The sequence below is a fragment of the Aspergillus tanneri genome (genome assembly GCF_003426965.1).
Source record: "Aspergillus tanneri strain NIH1004 chromosome Unknown AapTan_5_pilon_pilon_pilon, whole genome shotgun sequence".
NCBI classification, from domain to species: Eukaryota; Fungi; Ascomycota; class Eurotiomycetes; order Eurotiales; family Aspergillaceae; genus Aspergillus; species Aspergillus tanneri.
This window is the reverse complement of record NW_022984632.1, coordinates 3485831-3506577: the sequence shown is the minus strand read 5'-3', so window position 1 is coordinate 3506577 and position 20747 is coordinate 3485831. Positions and strand designations below refer to the sequence as shown.

At 47.9% G+C, this 20747-nt stretch overlaps 7 protein-coding genes across 7 annotated transcripts; 2 read left to right on the top strand and 5 right to left on the bottom strand.

Moving 5' to 3' along the window:
• Positions 1 to 659: 659 nt before the first annotated feature.
• On the top strand, positions 660 to 1820 carry ATNIH1004_010567 (ribokinase; the record flags this gene model as incomplete). Its single annotated transcript, XM_033575136.1, has 1 exon — positions 660 to 1820. One exon carries the CDS (start codon positions 660 to 662, stop codon positions 1818 to 1820), a length of 1161 nt encoding a protein of 386 aa, XP_033423154.1.
• Positions 1821 to 2383: 563 nt separating this feature from the next.
• On the bottom strand, positions 2384 to 4178 carry ATNIH1004_010566 (MDR family MFS transporter; the record flags this gene model as incomplete). Its single annotated transcript, XM_033575135.1, has 2 exons — positions 2384 to 3034; positions 3093 to 4178. The coding sequence occupies 2 exons, from the start codon at positions 4176 to 4178 to the stop codon at positions 2384 to 2386; spliced, it is 1737 nt and encodes a 578-aa protein (XP_033423153.1).
• A 1154-nt stretch (positions 4179 to 5332) lies between these two features.
• Positions 5333 to 5536, top strand: ATNIH1004_010565 (uncharacterized protein; the record flags this gene model as incomplete). Its single annotated transcript, XM_033575134.1, has 2 exons — positions 5333 to 5479; positions 5531 to 5536. The coding sequence occupies 2 exons, from the start codon at positions 5333 to 5335 to the stop codon at positions 5534 to 5536; spliced, it is 153 nt and encodes a 50-aa protein (XP_033423152.1).
• A 4355-nt stretch (positions 5537 to 9891) lies between these two features.
• Positions 9892 to 11091, bottom strand: ATNIH1004_010564 (TauD/TfdA dioxygenase family protein; the record flags this gene model as incomplete). Its single annotated transcript, XM_033575133.1, has 5 exons — positions 9892 to 9905; positions 10046 to 10420; positions 10476 to 10814; positions 10869 to 11013; positions 11068 to 11091. 5 exons carry the CDS (start codon positions 11089 to 11091, stop codon positions 9892 to 9894), a joined length of 897 nt encoding a protein of 298 aa, XP_033423151.1.
• A 2466-nt stretch (positions 11092 to 13557) lies between these two features.
• ATNIH1004_010563 (phosphomannomutase) lies at positions 13558 to 15270 on the bottom strand (the record flags this gene model as incomplete). The annotated part of the gene is made up of 1 exon (XM_033575132.1): positions 13558 to 15270. The coding sequence occupies one exon, from the start codon at positions 15268 to 15270 to the stop codon at positions 13558 to 13560; it is 1713 nt and encodes a 570-aa protein (XP_033423150.1).
• A 533-nt stretch (positions 15271 to 15803) lies between these two features.
• Positions 15804 to 17329, bottom strand: ATNIH1004_010562 (uncharacterized protein; the record flags this gene model as incomplete). Its single annotated transcript, XM_033575131.1, has 4 exons — positions 15804 to 16807; positions 16872 to 16940; positions 17006 to 17131; positions 17188 to 17329. The coding sequence occupies 4 exons, from the start codon at positions 17327 to 17329 to the stop codon at positions 15804 to 15806; spliced, it is 1341 nt and encodes a 446-aa protein (XP_033423149.1).
• An 834-nt stretch (positions 17330 to 18163) lies between these two features.
• MTO1 (tRNA modification protein MTO1) lies at positions 18164 to 20300 on the bottom strand (the record flags this gene model as incomplete). Its single annotated transcript, XM_033575130.1, has 2 exons — positions 18164 to 20132; positions 20194 to 20300. 2 exons carry the CDS (start codon positions 20298 to 20300, stop codon positions 18164 to 18166), a joined length of 2076 nt encoding a protein of 691 aa, XP_033423148.1.
• Positions 20301 to 20747: the final 447 nt, after the last annotated feature.

Here is a 20747-nt window from a genome sequence, read left to right as displayed (position 1 = left end):
GCCACCACTTGTCACTCAGAGTCGGCTCGAAAGTCCGATCCGATACGTTCCTTCAAAAAAGACACGGAAATGCAGGCACATTTCCACTCTTTGGTGCGTCAAGCTCTGTGGCGAAACTGGCGACAAGAGTGCGAAATCTCGCCTAACCTCATACTAGGATGGGACTAGATGGAATCTTCTACCTCAGTTGAAATCTTGGAGTACAGAGAGCTTTTTTCTGGGTTTAAATGGCCATCCCACAATATGGATAGATAGATTCACGATGTCACGATACATAGACCTCTCAAAACCACAATAGACAAAGTATAAATCAAGACTTCTTTGAACCAGACACCTTTTGAGCAAGGCTGGCAAGTAAACGGTTTATAGCTCAGTTTTGTAGTTGTAGCGAAATGCAAAAGACAGCCAATTCATAGTAACACTCACTATCCCCGTTGAAAATTGTAAGCCACCCGCAAGTCAGCTCATACAAACGTGGGGTTGTTGTGGGGGCAGCGGTGCAGCGAGGCAGAATTCCACTTTCCGCCAGCTCGCGACCATTTCCCTCCATACATACATTGACATATTACAAAGTTCTCCTCTTCTGTGGAATTGCATTGAGCCCTCCGACTAACTTCCGTATATCCGCGAACCACTTTCTCCTCAACCATCAGTTCCCTATGGAAACAGACACAATGGCCCCTATTATCCGTGTCATTGGATCTCTCAATGCCGACATGGTGTCTGTGACGTCTCGGTTCCCCGACCCTGGAGAGACCATTACTTCCTCCTCATATTTCACCAGCGCTGGTGGCAAAGGCGCTAACCAGGCTGTTGCCTGTGGCCGATTGTCTCGCTCAAAACCGGACTCAACTACACCCTCGAGCAAGGCGCCCGTGAAGGTAGAAATGGTCGGTGCCGTGGGAGGTCTGGATGGTCACTTTGAAGCTCTGCTCAAGCCCACGCTGGAAAAATCTGGCATTGATGTATCCCGGGTTCGGATAGTCAAGGATGCATATACAGGTGTGGCCGTTATTATTGTTGATTCGTCAGCTGGAGGTGAAAATCGGATCCTGTTCTCACCAGGCGCCAACTATCAAGGAATGAAGCCGGAGCCTCAGGTGTTGGGTATGGGATTGGCCGCCCCAGTGCCGGATGTGATTGTCATGCAGGGAGAGATCCCCGTGGAAACGCTGATTGGGACACTTCGAGAGATCGCTGCTTTCAAGGCGAAGAACCGGGCTGCGGGAAAGCGAGGTATTGAAGTGGGTCCCGATGTCATGGTCAACCCGGCCCCTGCTCCACCTGGTGGACTGCCAGATGATGTATATGCAGCTGTTGACCACTTGATCCTGAATGAGACGGAAGCCGAGCTAATGTCTCCATCAACCGAGCACCTCCTCAAAGTGGTTCCAGATGCGGATGGCCAGCCAGGGAACGAGCAGGTGGCGCGGTACTTCCACAAACTGGGGGTGACTTACGTGCTTATCACATTAGGTTCCAAGGGTGTCTGGTACAGTGCCAGTGAGGCTGGATCCTCTGGCCCTGTTGACGGGGTTAACCGGTTCACTAATCAGATTCCTGCCGCCAAGGTCCAGCATGTGCTGGACACGACCGCAGCCGGTGATACCTTTGTGGGCGCATATGCGGTTGATATTGCGCGGTGGCGTGAACAACGACGTGCCGACGGCAAGGCTGGCCTGGATATAACAGCCGAAGAGAAACCCGTCCGATACCACAAGATAATGAATGAATCTATGGGATTGGCAGCACGGGCTTCAGCCCGCGCCGTGGAGCGGCGAGGAGCCATGGACAGCATTCCTTGGGAGGACGAAATCTAAGGTCCGAAAGTGAAATAGCAAAGGTAATGAGACACGGATGTATGATAATATACATTTAAATGAGTTATAGAAAGTTCCGGAGATGTACAATAATACGGAAGTTATTCTCCGTATCATGAGGAGCACCAAGCAATGCCCGGAATGTGAAGAGGAAGAGTGGCCTCTGCACCGCTAGGTTCTTATCCCTTATAAAACATCACGCGACGATTCCATTCATTGTCAGAAATAGTGACTTGTCAAGGATGGAGAGTGTGGCCTCAGGAATCGACAGCAGAACCGAAAATAAATACTGCAACAATACAAGCCATGTATCTCAACCAGGTGCGCACTTGTACAGTTGGCTACAGTCCATATAGGCTGGTTATCACGTTAACGAAGATTTTATGATCGAAAAGAGCTTCGTTTAATTTGTGCTTGTGTCGAGGACGTCAACACCGCTCCCAAATCGATAATGAGGAGATGAGTCAGATCTGTCTGAACATATTAGATTACATCAGGTCATCATATCTATTAATATTACGTACACAGGCGAATGCTATCTATGCAACAAACAAGAAATATATCTATGCATCATCCACGCTATCTTTCTTTTCCCCTTTGACAGACTTCCACTGAAGCCAAACCGCTCCGAAAATAGCGCAACACGCGAGCGCAACTCCCACATAAAACGTCTGCATGAGAGATTTATTGTACGCAAGCAAGACACTATCGTAGAGCTCACTAGGCACATCATGCTTAATCTGAGTTGCGCCGCCGTCCAAGACCACACGGGCGTCTATGGAAGGAACATATGTGCTCAGGTTGCGGACGAGCTGGTTCGTGAACACATTCTGAGCTACCGATACAAAGATGCCGGCAGCAAGGTTCTCTGCGAAGATGAGGATGGCAGTTCCAATGGGGATGTCTTCCAGGGGAAGAGCTGTCTGCACAGCTGTGAAAGCTGACTGGAGACCAAAACCGACACCGGCTCCGAAGATCACCTGGTATCCGATCCAAGCGGCGTGGCTGGAGTCGACTTTGAGGGTAGTGAGCAGACCGGTGCCGATAGCCATGAAAACTATAGTGAGATAGGCCCATTGCACATAGTGGCCCGTGATGGTAGTAAGGGTGCCGCTGAGGAATGAGAAAACGACGAAACTAAGCACCATGGGGAGATTCATAACGCCGGACTTGATGGGACTAGCGCCCTTGATGGCTTGGAACCAGATAGGGATCTAGAGAGAGATGGAGGTTAGTTATGACGTTGAAGAGAAGGAAATACAGTTGTCATACATAGTACAGCATGACGAAGAAGCAGGCCACAATACACGAGCCGAAGGCCACAGAGCCCCAGATATTGCGTTTCTTGAACAGTCGGGGTGGGATTGTCGCACGATCTCCACTACGAATTTGGACGGCAACGAAGATGATTGCCAGAACACCAGACACGACGAAGAGTCCGATAATGCGTCCGTTGGCCCATGGGTACTGTGTACCACCCCACTTGAGTGCCAGAAGAAGGCAAATGACACAGGGGAAAATAAGGATGGTCCCTGGGAGATCCATTTGCTTGAGCTGATCCAGAAAGGGGACATCATGCGAACTGGTGTCGCCGGGGACAGTCAGGAAAAGAATTATCATGAGACCAGAAACGAAACCCAGGGGCAGGTTGACGTAGAAGCACCAACGCCAGGTCAGCCTGGGGTTATCTGTGAAGGCGCCACCCATGAGGGGGCCGGCAATGGACGAGAAGCCATACATGGCGCCGACAATTCCAACTAAGGCGGGTCGCTGGCGTGGTGGGACAGCGTACGCGACCAGGAGAAATGACCCAGCGCTAATTCCACCACTTCCGATGCCAGCAATCGCGCGGCCGATGATGAGGGCGGTTGAGTTCGGCGCAACACCACAGATCAAGGAACCTAGTTCGAAAATAGACAGCGAGACGATGTAGGTCCATTTGATCGAGTAGAATGTGTACAACTTCCCCCATATCAATTGGAATGCGCAGACGGTGAGCATGTAGCCGCTGGCATACCAGCCCACATCCTCCAAAGCGTGGAATTGATCGGTGATTTTGGGAATCGCCGTTGAGATAATAGTATTGTCAAGGCCAACGAGGAACATGGTCAAATTCAAACCGAACATAATGATGGCGAGCTTAGCCTTGCCCGGGTATTGGCGTTCATCCTCCCCTGACTTTCCTATCGAGTCCTCGGTAAAATCCATAGACCGATCGCTTTCCGACAACGGCGGTCCGGGCTTTTCATCGATCGCCTCGTCGAACATAGGCTTGTCTCCCAATGCTGGATTGGACGGTGTGGTCGCAACAGTAGCACCGTGCGCAGCGGATATCGAGGTCGTCTGAGTTGACTCCATAGCGAGACGTTTGAGACCGAGCTGCAAGTAAAACTTTGAGTTGTGTACGAAAAAGAAGTCCAAACCAGACAACTTTTGATATACATATACAACCTAGAGACCTTGTCTTGGCGCGCGAATCGGGCCTCATGCCAAGAAATGACTCATGCCGGCTCATCATGAGCGTAGATGGCCGGCAATGATCGTGCGCAGATCACCATGATACATTGGAGGATCTCTCCACTACCTAAATTAGCTTAATTTAATCTGTCAGATGAGCTTAGCCCTCTAGCTATCTAGAAAAAACACGTCATGTATTGGAATGGCATTTATCCTGATCAATTCTCACTAGCTGACAACAAAAATCTCAAACTAAGCCACTCATGGTCTACTAATTCTGTCTTTAAAAAGTGGTGGAAACAAACACCTATTGGTATAGGAATAAGTAAGAAATTCTATTACCCGCACTAGGATAGAAACAGAACTCGAGGTGATTTATAGGATTAATTTAACCAGCTTGCTAAGATCTATACTAGAAAGCCTGTTTTTTAATGCCATATATATTAGAGTATTATTTAATATAGGGTTTATTTGTTAGGAGCGCTCGGAAGCGCGATAGCTAGATCCTTAGCTAAGATGCTTAGTCAGGTGCGAAGTGTTTATATTCGCACCCGCGGGCCTGAACTCTTGAAGGCCAGCGATTAGTTCTGCAATATACGTGGCTCTATCTTCTCTCCTATATAGACACTCCCTTTCGCACCGTAGCGCCCCATTCAGCTCGTTACCAACCCCCACGCATAACATTATTATAATAATAAAATATCTGGGATAAACAAGCATTTTAAAAGCAGGGAGTGTAAAAAGAAACAAAGCCCTAATTTACAGTAATTAATAATTATAGTAAGTATAACCTATTATTGTGTTGTAAGCGCTAATAGATGTACATATGGGATTTTGGAGCTATACGAATGTGGAGAGGAAAGGACACTCGTACCTTAGCCATCTACGGCGCTAGGAGTTCCTTCCCAGCTGCTTTGTCAGACTCATAAGATTATGCGTTGTTTCCGTACCTCGCAGTTGCTATACGTCTCGTCTACGATTCGACACCTAGCCCGAATACGCAGGATAATCCAGCTCAGAAATTGTTATCTTAATATTCTGCACTGAAGTACACCATGTTTGCGAGCAAAAAAGTCGAACAGCTTATAGCAGAGGGCGGTGAATTCATGATTGACTTGTCGCAGAAGCTAGCCCGACGACTTACCGTGATTGGCATAGATGCCCAATCATTGGAGGAACAGATTGATGAGCTTCAGGTAAAGGTTAGTAGGTTAGAGGTTGCCTATCTAAAAAAAAGAAAGCCAACTACAAAGAGCTAGGGACAACTGGCAGAGTGGGAGAGTTGGAATCGAGGAATTCCAGGAAAGTATAAGAAAGCAAAGAGAAAGGTTGTACAATCTGTACATACGCTTAGTGAACCTTACAACTGAGCCTAAATTTCGTCTAAACTCGTATATTAATTGATAGTGTTTAGCATTTCTTCGTATAATGTGCAATTCCTTGAGCGCTGGGTGCCACCAAACATGAATGTCCGGGTGAACGGGCTGACTATTTTGGTTCTATACATACTAATAACTTTCAGAAAACTCTGAAGTGCCACGGCCATCTAGGTTGCTACATTTATCCTTGATTCTCTGGATGTCAATCTAATTGCGCCATTATTGGCAGCAAAGCCCTGGAGGACAGGACAATCACGCTGCAAGCCAAATTAACAGGAGATGTCCGGAACTGCTTTAGGTATTCTGACTAACCCCTCTTAGTCCCACACTTCCTTTGGCTTCTCTGACCTTCTTTACAGTGCTAAAAGATGTCTGGATCACTGGAACATGGGGTATTAATGGTTGAGGCCCCTATAAATCCATTTGGGTAGCACTGCGGAATTATAAGAGGGTATACCAGTGCAGCTAACTACACCCAGCTGGGTGAGAGAAGGGACACTAAACCCAATATAAAAGTACTTGAAAGATCTAGTGGATAAGAACTTGTGACACGCGCTCTGCAAGCTCCGCACGCTTATGCCCTGAAACGGCAAGAAAACTCAAGCTCAAACTAACACGAAAGGGACAAAGAGTAATGAAGCTGTGTACAATGGGATTTTATTAGATGCAGAATTAAATGTGTTCATCAGAACAGAAGTTTTATGTTCACGAATGGAATAAGGCAGGAATTACAGCAATTTGACTGTTGACGCGAGCATCCGCACGATGATACCTGCGGTCCTTATGCCTAACTAATAGTATTTAACCAATTCTAACTTCCAGATTTATCAAGGAACCAAGAAAACCCAGTACATATATTCCCCAAATCAATTACTCGCTATATGATCGTGTATCTCTGGGTTGCTGATTTTTGCAAAGATATCAGAGTACGAAGGATGTGCGCAATCTATGCCGCCGGAAACGACACCAGCCAGTACCCCATTTGTAATAAGAGGCCCACCTGCATCTCCTTGGCAGCTACCCTTCCCACTCGCCTTGTAGCAAATCATGCGATCTGTAATTGAATGTGACTAATTCTGTATATATCAACTACCTGCAGTTGACTAGGTAGGCTTCCACCGCTGCTCAATGTGCCCCACCCGGTGATTGTACCAGTAGCGCCTACGGCTACCTCTTGTCCTCTAGGTTGGAGCCCTATCGGTTGTGCCCCATTGCCAAATTCAATTACGCCTGCGAGAATGAGAACGGAGACATCATAGTCCGAGCTTCCAGGATTATATTTGGGATGCTGTTTGATTCGAGCGACGTTGATAACTTGTCCACCTTGTCCTCTGAAACTGGAGCTAGCTCTAGCGGACAGAGATGATGCCGACGTACCATCAGTGCATTGTGCTGCTATAAGGGCAATATTACGGCTGAGAATACTGGCACCACATATATGGCTCCCATAATGTTGTAGGCTCAGTTGATAAGGGTGTTCCTCTATGGTAGTAGGCCTACCACCCACAACGGAGTCCCCTGGTTGGACAAGATTCAGCATTAATATAATTATGGTAAGCAAAAAGGTTTGCATAGTGAAATAATAATATGTGTAAGCTTTATTGTAGAGTCCTTGCTTTTTCTTAGGAGGCGATAATTGTATCATAATTATAAACCCGTGGGCGGTAGCACCCCCTATTTATGCTATATGTGTTATACAGAAATACAGTAATTTATTCACACAACAAGATACGCTAGTCTTCCAGCAAGACGCAGGAGCATAGTTGAGTAGATCACAGCTGATGATCGGGCTGCCGCTCAAAAGCAAAAAGGCAATAGCGGATCGTCGATCACCAATGTTAAGGATGGCTAAAACTTTATTCGTAACTTTGCTTTTCTCGTCACATTTGATGGGATTGTGTGTCATGGCGCTTCATTTGGTGCCTGGCCGGCTCACAGAATATGAACAATGAATGTAAGAGTGCGACGAGCTGATATTGCAAGTAAAGTGCGAGCACAGGCTGGAGTGGATACGAGGTCATGACATCAGAAAGTAAACCCAAAGAGCAGGGATATATAAAGCTTAATAGCTGGCTGGGTAGGCCAATAAAGTACTATAATCTTGCGGCAAAATGCCTAAAGTGAGATAGAAGAAGTGTAAACCGGAGGACCGAGGATACTTTTCGTTCGGATTAGGCCAGAAGGAGAACCTATGACACGCACAAGTTAAGGATACAGTAACCAACAAGAATCATGGAGCACTGCTGGCAACGTACCAATATGGGACCAGTAGGACGGAAGAGACAACTAGAGCAAATCGGACATGTTCCAAAGGCGAGAAATTTGGAGTCAAGATGCGCGGCGGGGCATGGCCGAAAGTACTGCACGTCGAGAGGGTGCCATTTTCAGCCCCCTCTGATTCCATAGCGCCGTGACCAAGTGCGAAGATTGCGAGCAAGTGCCTGGGTGAGTGGTGGAAGGGTTGGCGAATGGGCGGACAAAAACAGCGCGGCCATTACTGGCAGACCTTTTGCCGTCATCTAGTATATTAATTAGACACTATATAACTCTCTAGATAAGTTCTCCTCAAAGCATGCCTGGAAATAAAGCAGCCGACTAGCTTGCTAAGCAGATAGCGTAACAAAGACTTTTATAGGGATAACAACTGATCATGCTGCAATCGGCGGCTAAGTGAAGGATTAGGGTGGAGTTAAAGGCCAAGGGGGCCATGACATGGCAACAGTTAAGGACAGAACGGCCAACTAAGAGCCTAATTAACGCGCCAGAAAAGGGCATCCTACGGTACTGGGGAAATCTCCAAAAGGTAACCAGCTCGGTGCTCATGCAGATGTATACAGGAAGGATTGGACTTAGCAAATATCTTAGCAGTATTAAAGTGCGCAAATTGGCGCGCTGCAGTTGCGATCTTAACAATCAAACGCCTAAATATTTACATATATAACGTGCCCAATTCTAACAGACCTACGGATAGATCTACGATAGGAGCTTTAAAGGAAAGGCTGTGTCGGTGTCTGGATGGACGGCTATAAATTAGTGATATAGGGGACAAAGGCAAGCGGAGTAGTGGCAGATTTTATAATAAAAACGGGCCATCTCGGGCATTTTCAAGTAGTAAATTTTACAGCGACATGGGTCACTAACCTTGCGCAGGCCGAGACAAGATAACTAATAAGGACATTGGGCTGTTGCCTAAAGCGAGTTTATACCAGCGGACGCAGGACCAGGTCACCTGCAGCCGTCGAGCAGACCAGAAAATGGTACGGAAATATGTAAAATGCGTTGGGGAGGCTGCGCCGGCGGCCACTGTGTTGGTGGATGTGAGATAGGATTGGGATCTACGGTGTAACCCCAGTGAGATGGAAGGGGATACTGCGGACGGAGAGGTACGGGTTCCATCAGGGGTTAAGCAGTCTCAGAGCCGCAGTTTGTTAGGTGGTGTTAATCCTCGGTGTTGACATTCATTTAAGTCTTTGTCTATTTTGCTTGTTTAGCACTATTCCTTTCTTTCTGAGCCATCTACGAACTCCGTGGTGTCCGGCCGCCAGGTGCAGCTTCCTCAACGCTGTGTCAGTGCGACCCTGCATGGGCGACATTTATATGTAATCTAGGACAGATTAATGAATACTGATGCTGCTACTGCTACTAGTTACTCTAGGATGCTTTAATAAAAGGATTCAAGTCAGCTGTACGCCTACAGGCAGAATACTGGTAGATGGGCTTACCAAAGCATTTCCGAGGCAAGGAGAAATTCAGGCATTTGTGAACCAACTAGGCCTCCGGGATATTTCCGAGAATAAAAATAAAGAAGGTCAGGTTCGAACCTGAATAGCTCCAAGAAAGCCGAAAAGCTATGTATAGCTCTTCCTGAAAGAATGTGAGTTCATCATTGGCCGGGAACGCCAGCAATCTGATTATACAATGATTGAAAATTGGGTGAATTATTTGCTATCTCCCACCCTTCAATCCTTATATTCTAATGTTTACTTCGTGCAGAGTACATGACTAAAGGCAGTGTTAGATTACTACACAAATTAGTGTTGCAGAACAAGTACACACAAGATCTATTAATTTTCATACTGTCACCCGGGGTGCAACATTAAGGCCTTTGCAGGACAAGTAAACCGAATTCCCTACCATGTCCATTACCTTCCTCAGAGACCAAGCCAGGTTGACTTAAAGAAGGCCAAGGGCTTCACGTCGGCTAGTGCTCCCCGCATCAAGATAGGGACGTTCCCCTACTCCCATAGCTCTATGCCCAGTCCGTTGGTCATTAGCATTAATGTCCGGAGTAGCCGCATGGAAGACAGATCGATTATCCCAGATTGCTGCCATGTTACTGGTCAGTTTAACGTATTTATTGTGGCTATAAGGAGTACTTTGATAACTTACCAACATCGTTCGGATTATGCCATCTAAATCTCACCTGCAGGTCATGATTCTCGGTAATTAACCGAGTGAACCACTGCAGCAAGTGATCACTTTCGCTTTTCTCTAAGCCATTGATGTGTTGAGCATAATGGCCAGCAGCAAATAGACTTTTCCATCCGGTAACAGGGTTTGTTCGAATCACAGGATGAACTGCTACAAACTCGGCCCCTACGTTCTCTGGAGACCCTCGCAGCTGAGTGTATAGCTGGTGGTTAAGTCTTTTGGCAATTTCGTTGTATCTGGGTTCTGCGAAGGTGACAGACAGGCTCTCAAGAAATTTCTGGTACGGTTTTGATATACGATCGTAAAGCTCGTATCCAGAGGCCCAAAGTGTATCTAAGACGATAATAAGTGGAGGCAACGTACAGGCAGGAATAATAAAAGAACTTACCTCCTCCCCCGCCTTTCGGTAACTCGGTAAGGCGTAGCACGGCGTAGTCACTCGGCACGGGTTCGTGTGAAATATCCGTATGCCATTCCTGGCGGGCAGTTTGTCTCTTGACAAACATCCTCGGATGTTCAAATACTACCCTGTTCTGCTCGGTGCTTATAACATCAATCTCATTATCATCACCACCCAGTGGCAGTCCAGCATTGAAAAATGGATGGATATATAATCCAGACGTTTTGGGTTTCCAGGTTAGCTCCCCCATTCGCTGTACTAGTTCTTTCAGCAGTTTATCATCCATATCATCCTGCTTACGAAAGAAGACCACACCTCGCTGCGACACTAGATGAGGGACTTAGCACAGTGTTCGGGAGAAACAGACGCGAAAGCTCTTACCTGTGATTGCAAGGTCTCTAAGCAAAATATCTGAGTCCGGGGACTGTAGCCATGTTTTGAGGCTGGCTTCCGGAAACTCCCTGCCAATAGTGGGGGTGACATTAAAGGAAGTGAACCTGTCTAATGCACCAGAGAGTTGAAGAGGCTTTCTTAACAATGACACCTTTTTGAATTCATGTTCTGGTAGACTCTGACTTACTTCTAGGGTTTCGACGGCGCCCATTTTCGCGTAAATATTAGCGAGTGACAAGAGGCGCCTGTGCTGATTTATAATAATGTAATTCCCCACTAACCTGGTTTGAAGAAGGAGGGGAAGTGCCTTATAAAAGAATGTCACTACTTATGTATATATGCCTAAAGTACTTATCGATGATGTAGCATCATTGAGTGGGCCAATGCGCGCTGTTAACGCCACGCCTATTAAGCCAAAGCAGGTGTCTGTTACTATTTGTCGAATTTCTTTACTGTTCAGCCAAAAGGCGTCTAGACCTCGATTCAAACTGATACGTTAATTTTCTAGATTGATACTATTCCAGGCTTAGCCCGCTTTAATCTGTCAAACTTTTGCTATGCGAAATATTTAGTAGTGTTCGGGTGCAACTTGCCTTTTCTTCGGTTATTCACGAGAGCACAAGCCAATCCAGGCGCATGACTTGTCGACAACCTATACAGTCGAGTAATAATTAACCCCTCAGGTACTAATGTAACCGACCCTCTGCGAGGAATCGCCAGCATGGTCTCCGATCGGTCCAGGGGATTGTAGGAGTGGGTAAGAGTTCGAACTAATACCAAAATAACCTAGTGTGAGGCCACTTCTGCATTATTCCCGAGGGCTCCTTGCCAGAGGGTCTGAGCCTGCTAAGATAACCCGTAGGGTTTAACGGGCTCATAGCTTTTTACACCTTATTTCTAATAGACATGCATCCCATCGATTCTCCGACGGCCCTTTTATATATTCAGAGTATCTGGTCAAATCCCGGACAGCCCTGGGCCATTTGTGGCGAACCTTCATCGGACTGGTAAATATAACATGCAGTGGCCCGTAGCTCTTGCAAACGGAGGTGTGGGGAATACAGCTGAATGTCAAGAGCAATTAATCCTTGTCCATTAGGTACCTGCGCGTTAGTCAGGCTGACAAGTTTGAATCTATATTCGTCTTAATTTGACCTATTACGCGTGTAAACTAAGAGGTATTAATAATGTTCGGACTACTGTCTAGGAGAGTGGCTTTAGCATCCCAATAGTTTCTCTAAAGCATCGGACATTCAGATATGTACATAGCTGCGGAGTGTCACATCTCTGCAAGCAATGCTATAATACATCCACCAGCTAACTAACTAATATATCTCAACTCTCATTCATCTCTCAGTGGTACACGATTAAATTGAAACGTTTGGACAAAAATACTCCCACATACAGTAGATAACCATGACAACCCCTGTCTGTGGGAGGCAGGAATGCCTTGCCGCAGACCCGCATTATTCTCATCGCAAGGCATATTGCGGGCTTATTGCATAACCAAAAAATCAGAAGCTTAGAGCCAGCTCTATTTCTTCACTGGCACAAGCAAAAACATATCTGGAATTATGCTATAAAGAGTAACAATCCCAACCTAGACCATCTGAATTCTGTTACCTCATATTTGCATAACGCATCAGTAGCACATAGAATGGCAACTCCAATAAAATTCCACTCCATCCGTTTCAGTGGATGGGAACTATTTGAGGTTGTATGAGAGATTTTTTAAATTGCTTGATGCCGTCTGCACAGTCCCTTGTTCTATAATATGCAGAGAGCTAACTCTTTTTACCAATGGCGAAAAACACGCAGAGGCATAGGTGTTCCTATTCGAAATATGCATAGAGACGGCACAGAGCTGGCTACCATCCCCGCCCCTAATATGTATTGAAGTGATGAACGATTGAACTAGAAGGGGAAGGTATTCCTTTAACTAAAGCCAGGTGGAAATTGCATATAATAGTCTTATCAAGAGCAATATTTAGAAAGCATTAGACTGCTCGCTTGTCATTGACCTGACTTAGAGGACGTCGATTGCTAGTGAGGCCTTTTGTTAGGGCCGAGGTCGAACCCTGCCTGAGGCACCAAGGCTGCTTATTCACGACAAAAAAAAGCTCCAGGACCACAACAAAGTACGCAACCGTTTAATTTTACGTTAAACTACACCTAACTTATCAAATAACCTCGTGATCATCCTCAAAACGAGCCTCCCTCCCGTTCTCCGTCGTCATTCGGCGGGCGGAAAGGCTACGTGGGCCCAAATCCATAAGGCCCATTAAGCAAGCAACGCCACGAAAACATATATGCACATACGAACGCCTTCTGAACTGTCGTCTTAGAGCTAAAAGCAGTCCAGGATGGAGCAGGCTCACACGGCCCGCCAAAGGGCATGTTCCAGCCCTTCCTGGACGCAGTCATTGAACTGTAGAAGGATGCCTTTATACCACCATGAGGCTCTGGTGGGCTGATTCAACTGTACGGGAGAATTCCACACTAATTATATAATAGAATATCGATGCAAATTGTATAATGCCATGCGCTTTGAAGGCTTGGGTATGGTAATTAAGATTCTCAAAACACATTTACTGAATTATAGGAGTCAATTGTGGCCCCAGGTACGATCCCCAGATGGTTGAAAGCACGCGCAGCAATGGCTCAAGAGCCACACCACTTATACCAGGCGCTCCAGACGCCGAAGAAGTCCATCTGGCTCCGCGACACCCTGTGCGGTGATAGCATCGGCCCGAGCCTGCGAGTCCGCCACCGCATAGATCCGCAGCTCATCAGCGTTACCGGAGGGACGGACGTGCGCGACCTCGCCATTGGCAAAGATAATACGAACGCCGTCGGTGTAATTCAGACGAGCCACGGAGCTAAACCCGTGTTCAGCAGAGAACACCTTCTGGAGTTCTTGACGGATCTCTTGCAGACGCTGGGCCTGTGACTCAGTGACATCCAGGGCTGCACGATGCGAATCGTGCGCAGTGATACTGGTGGAATGATACGTGACCTCTTGCATGGCAGAGTCCCCGGGGGAGAGGCGCTCAATAACCTTCATGCTAGTTGGTCGCGGGAAATTGCGAATTAACGCGGCCTTGCTGAAGCGGTGCGGCAGCGTAGCGAAGAGCTCAGGCAAGGGCATCTGGCGCTTCCTCGCCGCAAACAAGACGCAGAGCAGCGGCAACATGGCGTCACGGGTAGGAAGGGCCGTTAGCAGGTTTCCATTGCGGGTGATGTCAGAGCCAGTGAGAAATCCCCCATTAGCCTCCCATCCACAGACGCGATGGTGGCCTTTGGATGCAGCGCTCTGCATCCCTGCAATCACGTAGGGACTGCCGATTTTCGTTTTCGGCTCGGTCACCTGGGCCAGCGGTCCCTGATCAATGGCATCGTTGCTGCTGATGGGGACGACAACGGCATCAGCACCCAAGAATTCGGCGACGATCATGCCCAACAAGTCGCCTCCAAAAAAGCGCAGCTGGCCCCCTTTGGGTGCCAAGAGGAGTGGGCGATCGCTATCGCCGTCTGTGGAAATAACAGCGTCAAATGACTGGGCGGTGCTGTCGTAGAATTGCTGGACAGTGTCGAGCTGGGCCTGATCAATTGCTTCTGTGTCGATGGGAACAAAAGTGTCGCTACGGCCGGCCGGTGTAACTTCTGCTCCAAGCAGTTGGAAGAGCTCTACCAGGAGATCGCGGCCGACGGCTGAGTGTTGGTAGGCGAGGATCTTCATGCCTTGGAGCGACTCTCCTCGGAAGAAGTCCTGGTAGCGTTGAAGGTAGGCCGTTTTGCCGTCCGCAATGGCGGGAAGCAGATCGGGAGGCGCGTTGCGGAGCATGCCATGTTGATTGAATAGGGAATCAGCGAAGGGCTGTGAGAGGAGCTCCTCGCGTGTGCGTTCAACCGCACGGTTGATCGGCTGTTCGTCCTTCTTCAATAGCTCTCCTTTCGACGTATTGAGTTTATAGCCGTTACGATTGAAGGGAATGTGGCTACCGGTGACCATAATGCTACCTTTGCCATGCTGGAGGGCGTGGTATGTGAGGGCGGGCGTGGGTATGGCGCCCAAGTTGATGGGACGCATGCCTCCATCTCTCACAGCCTGCTCGACGGCCTGGCAAAGACCGCCTCGGTTGTTCTCGACATACTGGGTAGAGCTGGGACGCAAGTCATGTGCATAATAAAAGTTGTCTCCGGGCTGGATCCCCCCTTCGGAAATGGGGAGAGACTGCAGATACCGAACTTCAGCAAGCACATTGGTGTAGATCTCGAGCTGCGTCAGATGGATCACTTCGCCACGGCGACCGCTGGTGCCGAATTTCAGGGGCTGTGGCGTATAGACAAGGTGGTTGCGCAGGGGGTCCGTAGGGGAGGCGGCTGACATGTTGCTTGTGAGGGAGAGTCGGTATTTTGACCGATAAATTCCACAGAATATGAGGAATTGGTGCAGGGGTGAAGAAGAATGATGAGAACTGGTGGGAGATCACAACCAAATACCTAACGGAGGCTAGGTAAAGGAAACAAACAAGACAAACTGCATCAAGGGTACGTATACCCCAATTTGCACGGTTTCCGTTCCATCCATTCTTCAAGTCAACGAGAGCAACTTCTTCTATGCAGTTAAAGTCATATAAATTTTTTTGCACTGGAAAAGCATCTCATAATAGGATGTGATTCTCCCCCGCTAGTTAATGAGGAAGACTTATTGTAACACCAGCCTGGGAATTACTACCACCCACACCTTCACCTTAGCTACTCTGTAGTATGTCGCAATATCGAGAAAATAGAACTTTGATTAATCAGTTAAGTAATTGACATTAGCTAGGTGTTCTCAGATTAGGCGTATATATAAATCTAAATGTATGCGAGAAACCAGCAGGCACCATACTTAACACTCCTCGAACTGGCAGTCTGATATTATGAGGATAGGAACGCTCTAGCCTCATTCCGCATCCTCTGCTCACTATACACGTCCAATTTGACTGCAACCAATATAATATCCACCCCTCCGCCCGTAGCAGAGGGCTCGGCGCGCATACGCCATTGCCCATTTCGTACAATCCATTTAGCGCTTCCACTTGATGATCCGTCGATTCGCCTCCGTTTAACGGGGCGAGATGATTCTGTGACGCCCTCTGTATGCTCAGTACCTGCACTAAATATGGCGTCATATAAAGTTGACTGGCCATCAACGGTCAAATCTGTATCGCGCTCGATACGAATAGCAGCACCCTCATGGGCTGGAGGAGTTCCGCTTGGTGATTGGGTGTTCGTGACTTTGTTGGTAATCACTTGGTGTAGACATGAGAAACGGGTCTTGGTAAGGTGCAGGAACTCTACGCGCATGCGCACAAGATCAACAATGCTGCATTCATCTCCAATTTCCACAATCAAGTCTAGGGGCTCTTCATCAACGAATGGGCGCGAATACAACACCCAGCCAGTGGATGGTGAATGATTTTCATCGGGTGCGAAACTGACTCCGGATCGACGGACATCCTCTAAACGAATGACAATCTCAGACCTTTGCCGGACGGGATTGTAGCTAATATGATGAGGGATTAACTTCTGTTCTAATCCACGGAGGTGGAAGTAACGGCAGTCACGGAGAAGTTCCTCTCGATGAGTCTCGTTCTTAATCTGTAACGGATATCCTCGCAAGAGATGGAGGAGTTCTGCAAAGACATCGCCTGATCGGTTGGGGATGCTGGGGGCTACGATAGCGGGAGGGCGTAGAAGCCCAACGCGGTCGAGTCCGGGGAAGGTCTGGGACGGTGAAGCGAAGAAAGCACCAAAGCCCAAGGAAAAAAAATTCGGGGAATCGCCCGGTCCCGAAAAGATGTCGCGGGGTATTTGGAAATCGCGACCGCCGATCTCTATGGTGATTGCGGATTCAAACAGCTGAGAATTCAACCGAGGTACTATAATTACGATTCATTGTTAGCTGCTTGACGTATTGGATTGGAGTCTATGCGAGAACCGTACAGCTGTAGAATTGGGCATCTGCGAACAACTTCACAAACTCGGAGCCATCTCTGGGCCGTATGTGATACCCTGCCGCAGTCGTATGTATTAGCTTTAGGTATACCATAAACTACCGCCGAAACCAGATATCATACCTTGTAAATGCCTTGCGATTTCCCGGAAGGTGGCTGGATCTCGGTCTATATATAGCGTGCGAATGTTCGCTCCGTCTCCGTTCTGGCGAAGCTGCTCCTCGAAGAACTGGGAGAAATACGACGGGGCTCCAAACACTTAGCACCTACTCAGTTCGGAAAGCGTCCATGGTGGGCCAACTGACCATCGGATGCAATCGAGGCTCCTGAAAGACGAAAGAGTTCCGTTCCGATCTGGATGGAAAATACCCTTTCTGAGGGTAGGGTGCACTTGTACCCCTTTTGAGAGGCTGAGGTGGACAGGCTACTTGATGTAGGCGTCGCCATTGCTAGATCACTTTCCTTCTATTCCGCTGTATTTGACACTTCGAGAAACACATTCGGCTAAACTGAGAAGTCCGCGTTATGAAGCTCTTGTATGGCGCAACGTTGATGAACTCCGAAAGGCCAGATCATAGAGGGCCAGTTGAATTTGTAGACTGGCTGAAATTGGGGAGGCCTTAGATATCGGTGTCCTAGTAGGGTCCGTCGACGGTCAAAGCGCTCGAGTACTGGGTATACAGCTGGGGTTAATGGGCAGTACCTTCGGTACAAAACTCCTAGACAGCGGTCATATGACTAAGATAAGGGAGGTGAGAGGTAGCCATGCCAAAAACATCAGTGACTTTGAGGTTGAAGTAGGAGCAGTGTTTGGATTGTCGTGAAGTCGTTCACGGAAGCTCCAAGTATTTGCAATGTTTGTTCTGTTTGTCATGTTTGGGTGTCATGACGGCTCCAGTGCCAGTTTCATTGGGTGGAGCTCTCAGACATTCACATAGTGAAGCACTCGGTGCCAGCCCTTAAGTATTAGGTTGACAAATTTGCATTGACATGGTAGCTCAGGAGATTGAGCATAACACATATACCAAGTATATCCTACAAAGTACTATGTACAATATGTAAATATATATATCTAGAATACATAAATAAAGCCGCCCCACGTTCCCCTCGAAACTATTAATAGCTTTAAAACCTGCTCCACATGTGCAATTGAACTCCTCAAGCACCACCGGTTGCTTTTCTCGCTGAATACCAAATGACGGATGCGATCGACGTCTATACATATCCGACGAAGGCAGAATGGATGTAAAAGGAATGAAATGAAAGGGAAATATAGTTGCTTCACGGTGTTCTTGATTGGGACAATACCTCCACTGGTGCCTCTCCAAGAGCATCATCCGACGTGAGAGCAGCATTCCTGCGCACATGTGAAAGTAATAGCAGGGCGCCCGTTGGAGTGACTCCTTCAATCCGTCGAGCCATCCCCACGCTGACTGGTCTGACACGCTCAAGGGCTTGCTTTTCTTCGTTACTAATGCCCTTAACCTTCGAATAATCTAGATCAGCAGGGAGGCGCAGATTTTCATCCTGCAAGAATTTCCTTGCTCTTGACTGCTGCTGTGTGATCAATGGGGCATATCGGCGTTCGATAGTTAAACGGGCTCGAATTTCAGGGTCGAAGGATGAGGGTGTATAGGCGACTCCGGAAGGGGATTCAATGAGAGGAATCAAAGTATCAATATCGACTCCGTCGACGGAGAGTATCTCTGCAGCAGAACGGATTGAGGTATCGGCTCGAACTTTAAAACCATTCCGGCTCCAGGCGTTGGATGACATCTTTGTACTGGAGAGAAGGCTCCGAAGTTCTCCGATTTGTGCTTCGATATCGCTGAAATGACGCCAGCGCTTCTCTGTAACAATACCAGCCTTGTGCGCCAAACGTGTTAGACGGAAATCAGCGTTATCTGATCGAGTGGTCATGCGGAATTCGCTCCGAGCCGTGAACATGCGATAAGGCTCGGATACTCCTTTTGTAATAAGGTCGTCTATCATGATCCCAATGAACCCATCCGACCGGCTAAGTGTAAGCGGTGGTCGACCTTGGGCTGACAGACTAGCATTTGTGCCGGCGATAATCCCTTGTCCTGTTGCTTCTTCATATCCGGTGGTACCATTTATTTGCCCAGCAAGGTAGAGACCACCTATCAGTTTCGTCTCAAGCGTGGGCCAGAGGTTGCGGGGGTCGATGTAGTCATACTCCACCCCATACCCAGGTTGAAGCATATGTACATTCTCGAGGCCGCGAATCGTCCGTAACATGGCAAGCTGGGCATCCTCCGGAATGGTCATGGAGATCCCATTCGGATATATAACCTCGTTGGGCGCGAAACCTTCTGGTTCCAGCCAGATCAAATGGCGCTTTTTGTCATGAAAACGGATTATTTTCGACTCTAGAGAAGGACAGTACCGCGGCCCTTTTACGGTTTCCCGTATGTGCACCGACTTGTCCAAATTCGCACGGACAATGTCATGTGCAGCTTCATTTGTATAGGTCATCCAGCAGTTTAGCTGCTCTTCGTCACCAATTTGGACTGTTTTATTCAGGTACGAAAATGGGCGCGGGGGTGAATCGCCTCTCTGCATCTCCAGGGGTGCGAAGTCTATCGTCTTCATATCCAGTCGTGGAGGAGTCCCGGTTTTCAGACGGCCGAGCTGGAAGCCAGCATCGCGGAGGGATTTACTTAGTCCGTAGGTAGGTGCCTCACCCATGCGGCCTGAGGGGAACGCTTTGAGGCCTATGTGGATCTCTCCACCCAAAAACGTCCCTGTTGTGATAACAACATGGCCGGTAGGGATGACTTCTCCTGATTCAAGCCTGACTCCAACGATCTTGCTTTTAGTGGGCCCCGAAGTATTTTCCATCCCTTCACTTGAAACAACTATGTCTGCAACCTTTCCTTCCAAGATGCTCAGTCCTTCCGTGTGAAGCAATTCTTCCTGCATGTATCGTTTGTACAAGTCACGGTCGATTTGGGCGCGCGGACCCCAGACAGCTGGACCTTTTGATTTGTTGAGAACCCGGAACATGACACCAGCTTTGTCGATTATACGTCCAGCAACCCCATCCATGGCATCGACTTCACGGATCATTGTGCCCTTTCCAATTCCTCCAAAACTCGGGTTACATGAACATACACCAATGTTGGAGAGTGATGGGGTGATCAGTGCTGTGCGAGCACCAGAGCGAGCCGCCGCAGCACAGGCCTCCGAACCAGCATGTCCACCTCCAATAACGACAACATCGTATGATCTACCGGAACGCTATTAGTATCACAGGTAAACGAGTTAGCCTGAAGGGGGGGCCAACATACTGAGAGCTGCTAGTGGCGGTGGCCAGACCACGAATAGTGCTCCGAAACCGAGGGCGGACAATGTAACCCCGCGAGAGAGGTACTATTAACCATGACCGAAAGGCCATCATGATGGATGGCGACAAAAGAGTGTGCTGTGGTTGAGTACACAAGTCTCCCTCAAAGTATCAACCAACAAAAAAAAAAGCATCACTTATTCAGCATCACGTGTTTGTTGCTTATCGCCGCTTGCGCTTAAACTCCGAACAATCACAAGTAATGATGACAAAGCCCTTATGAAGTCTTGGCGGCTACATAAATCAAGGATACGGGTCATGTGCCCCTTGAAAAGGTCTCGCTACAGTACATAAATATACTGTACATCTCCCTATTTCGCTTAAGCGATCATGCCTGAAATTATTCAGCATTGTTCGGGGCCGGTAAAAAAATTGACAATTACTAAAAGGCAGGAAAAGAATCTGCTTGCGAAGCTCCCTATGATGGATAGTAGCCACTAACCCCTAGATAGGCGCAGAAATACTGTGACTCCAGCATAATCTTTTGCATAAACTGCT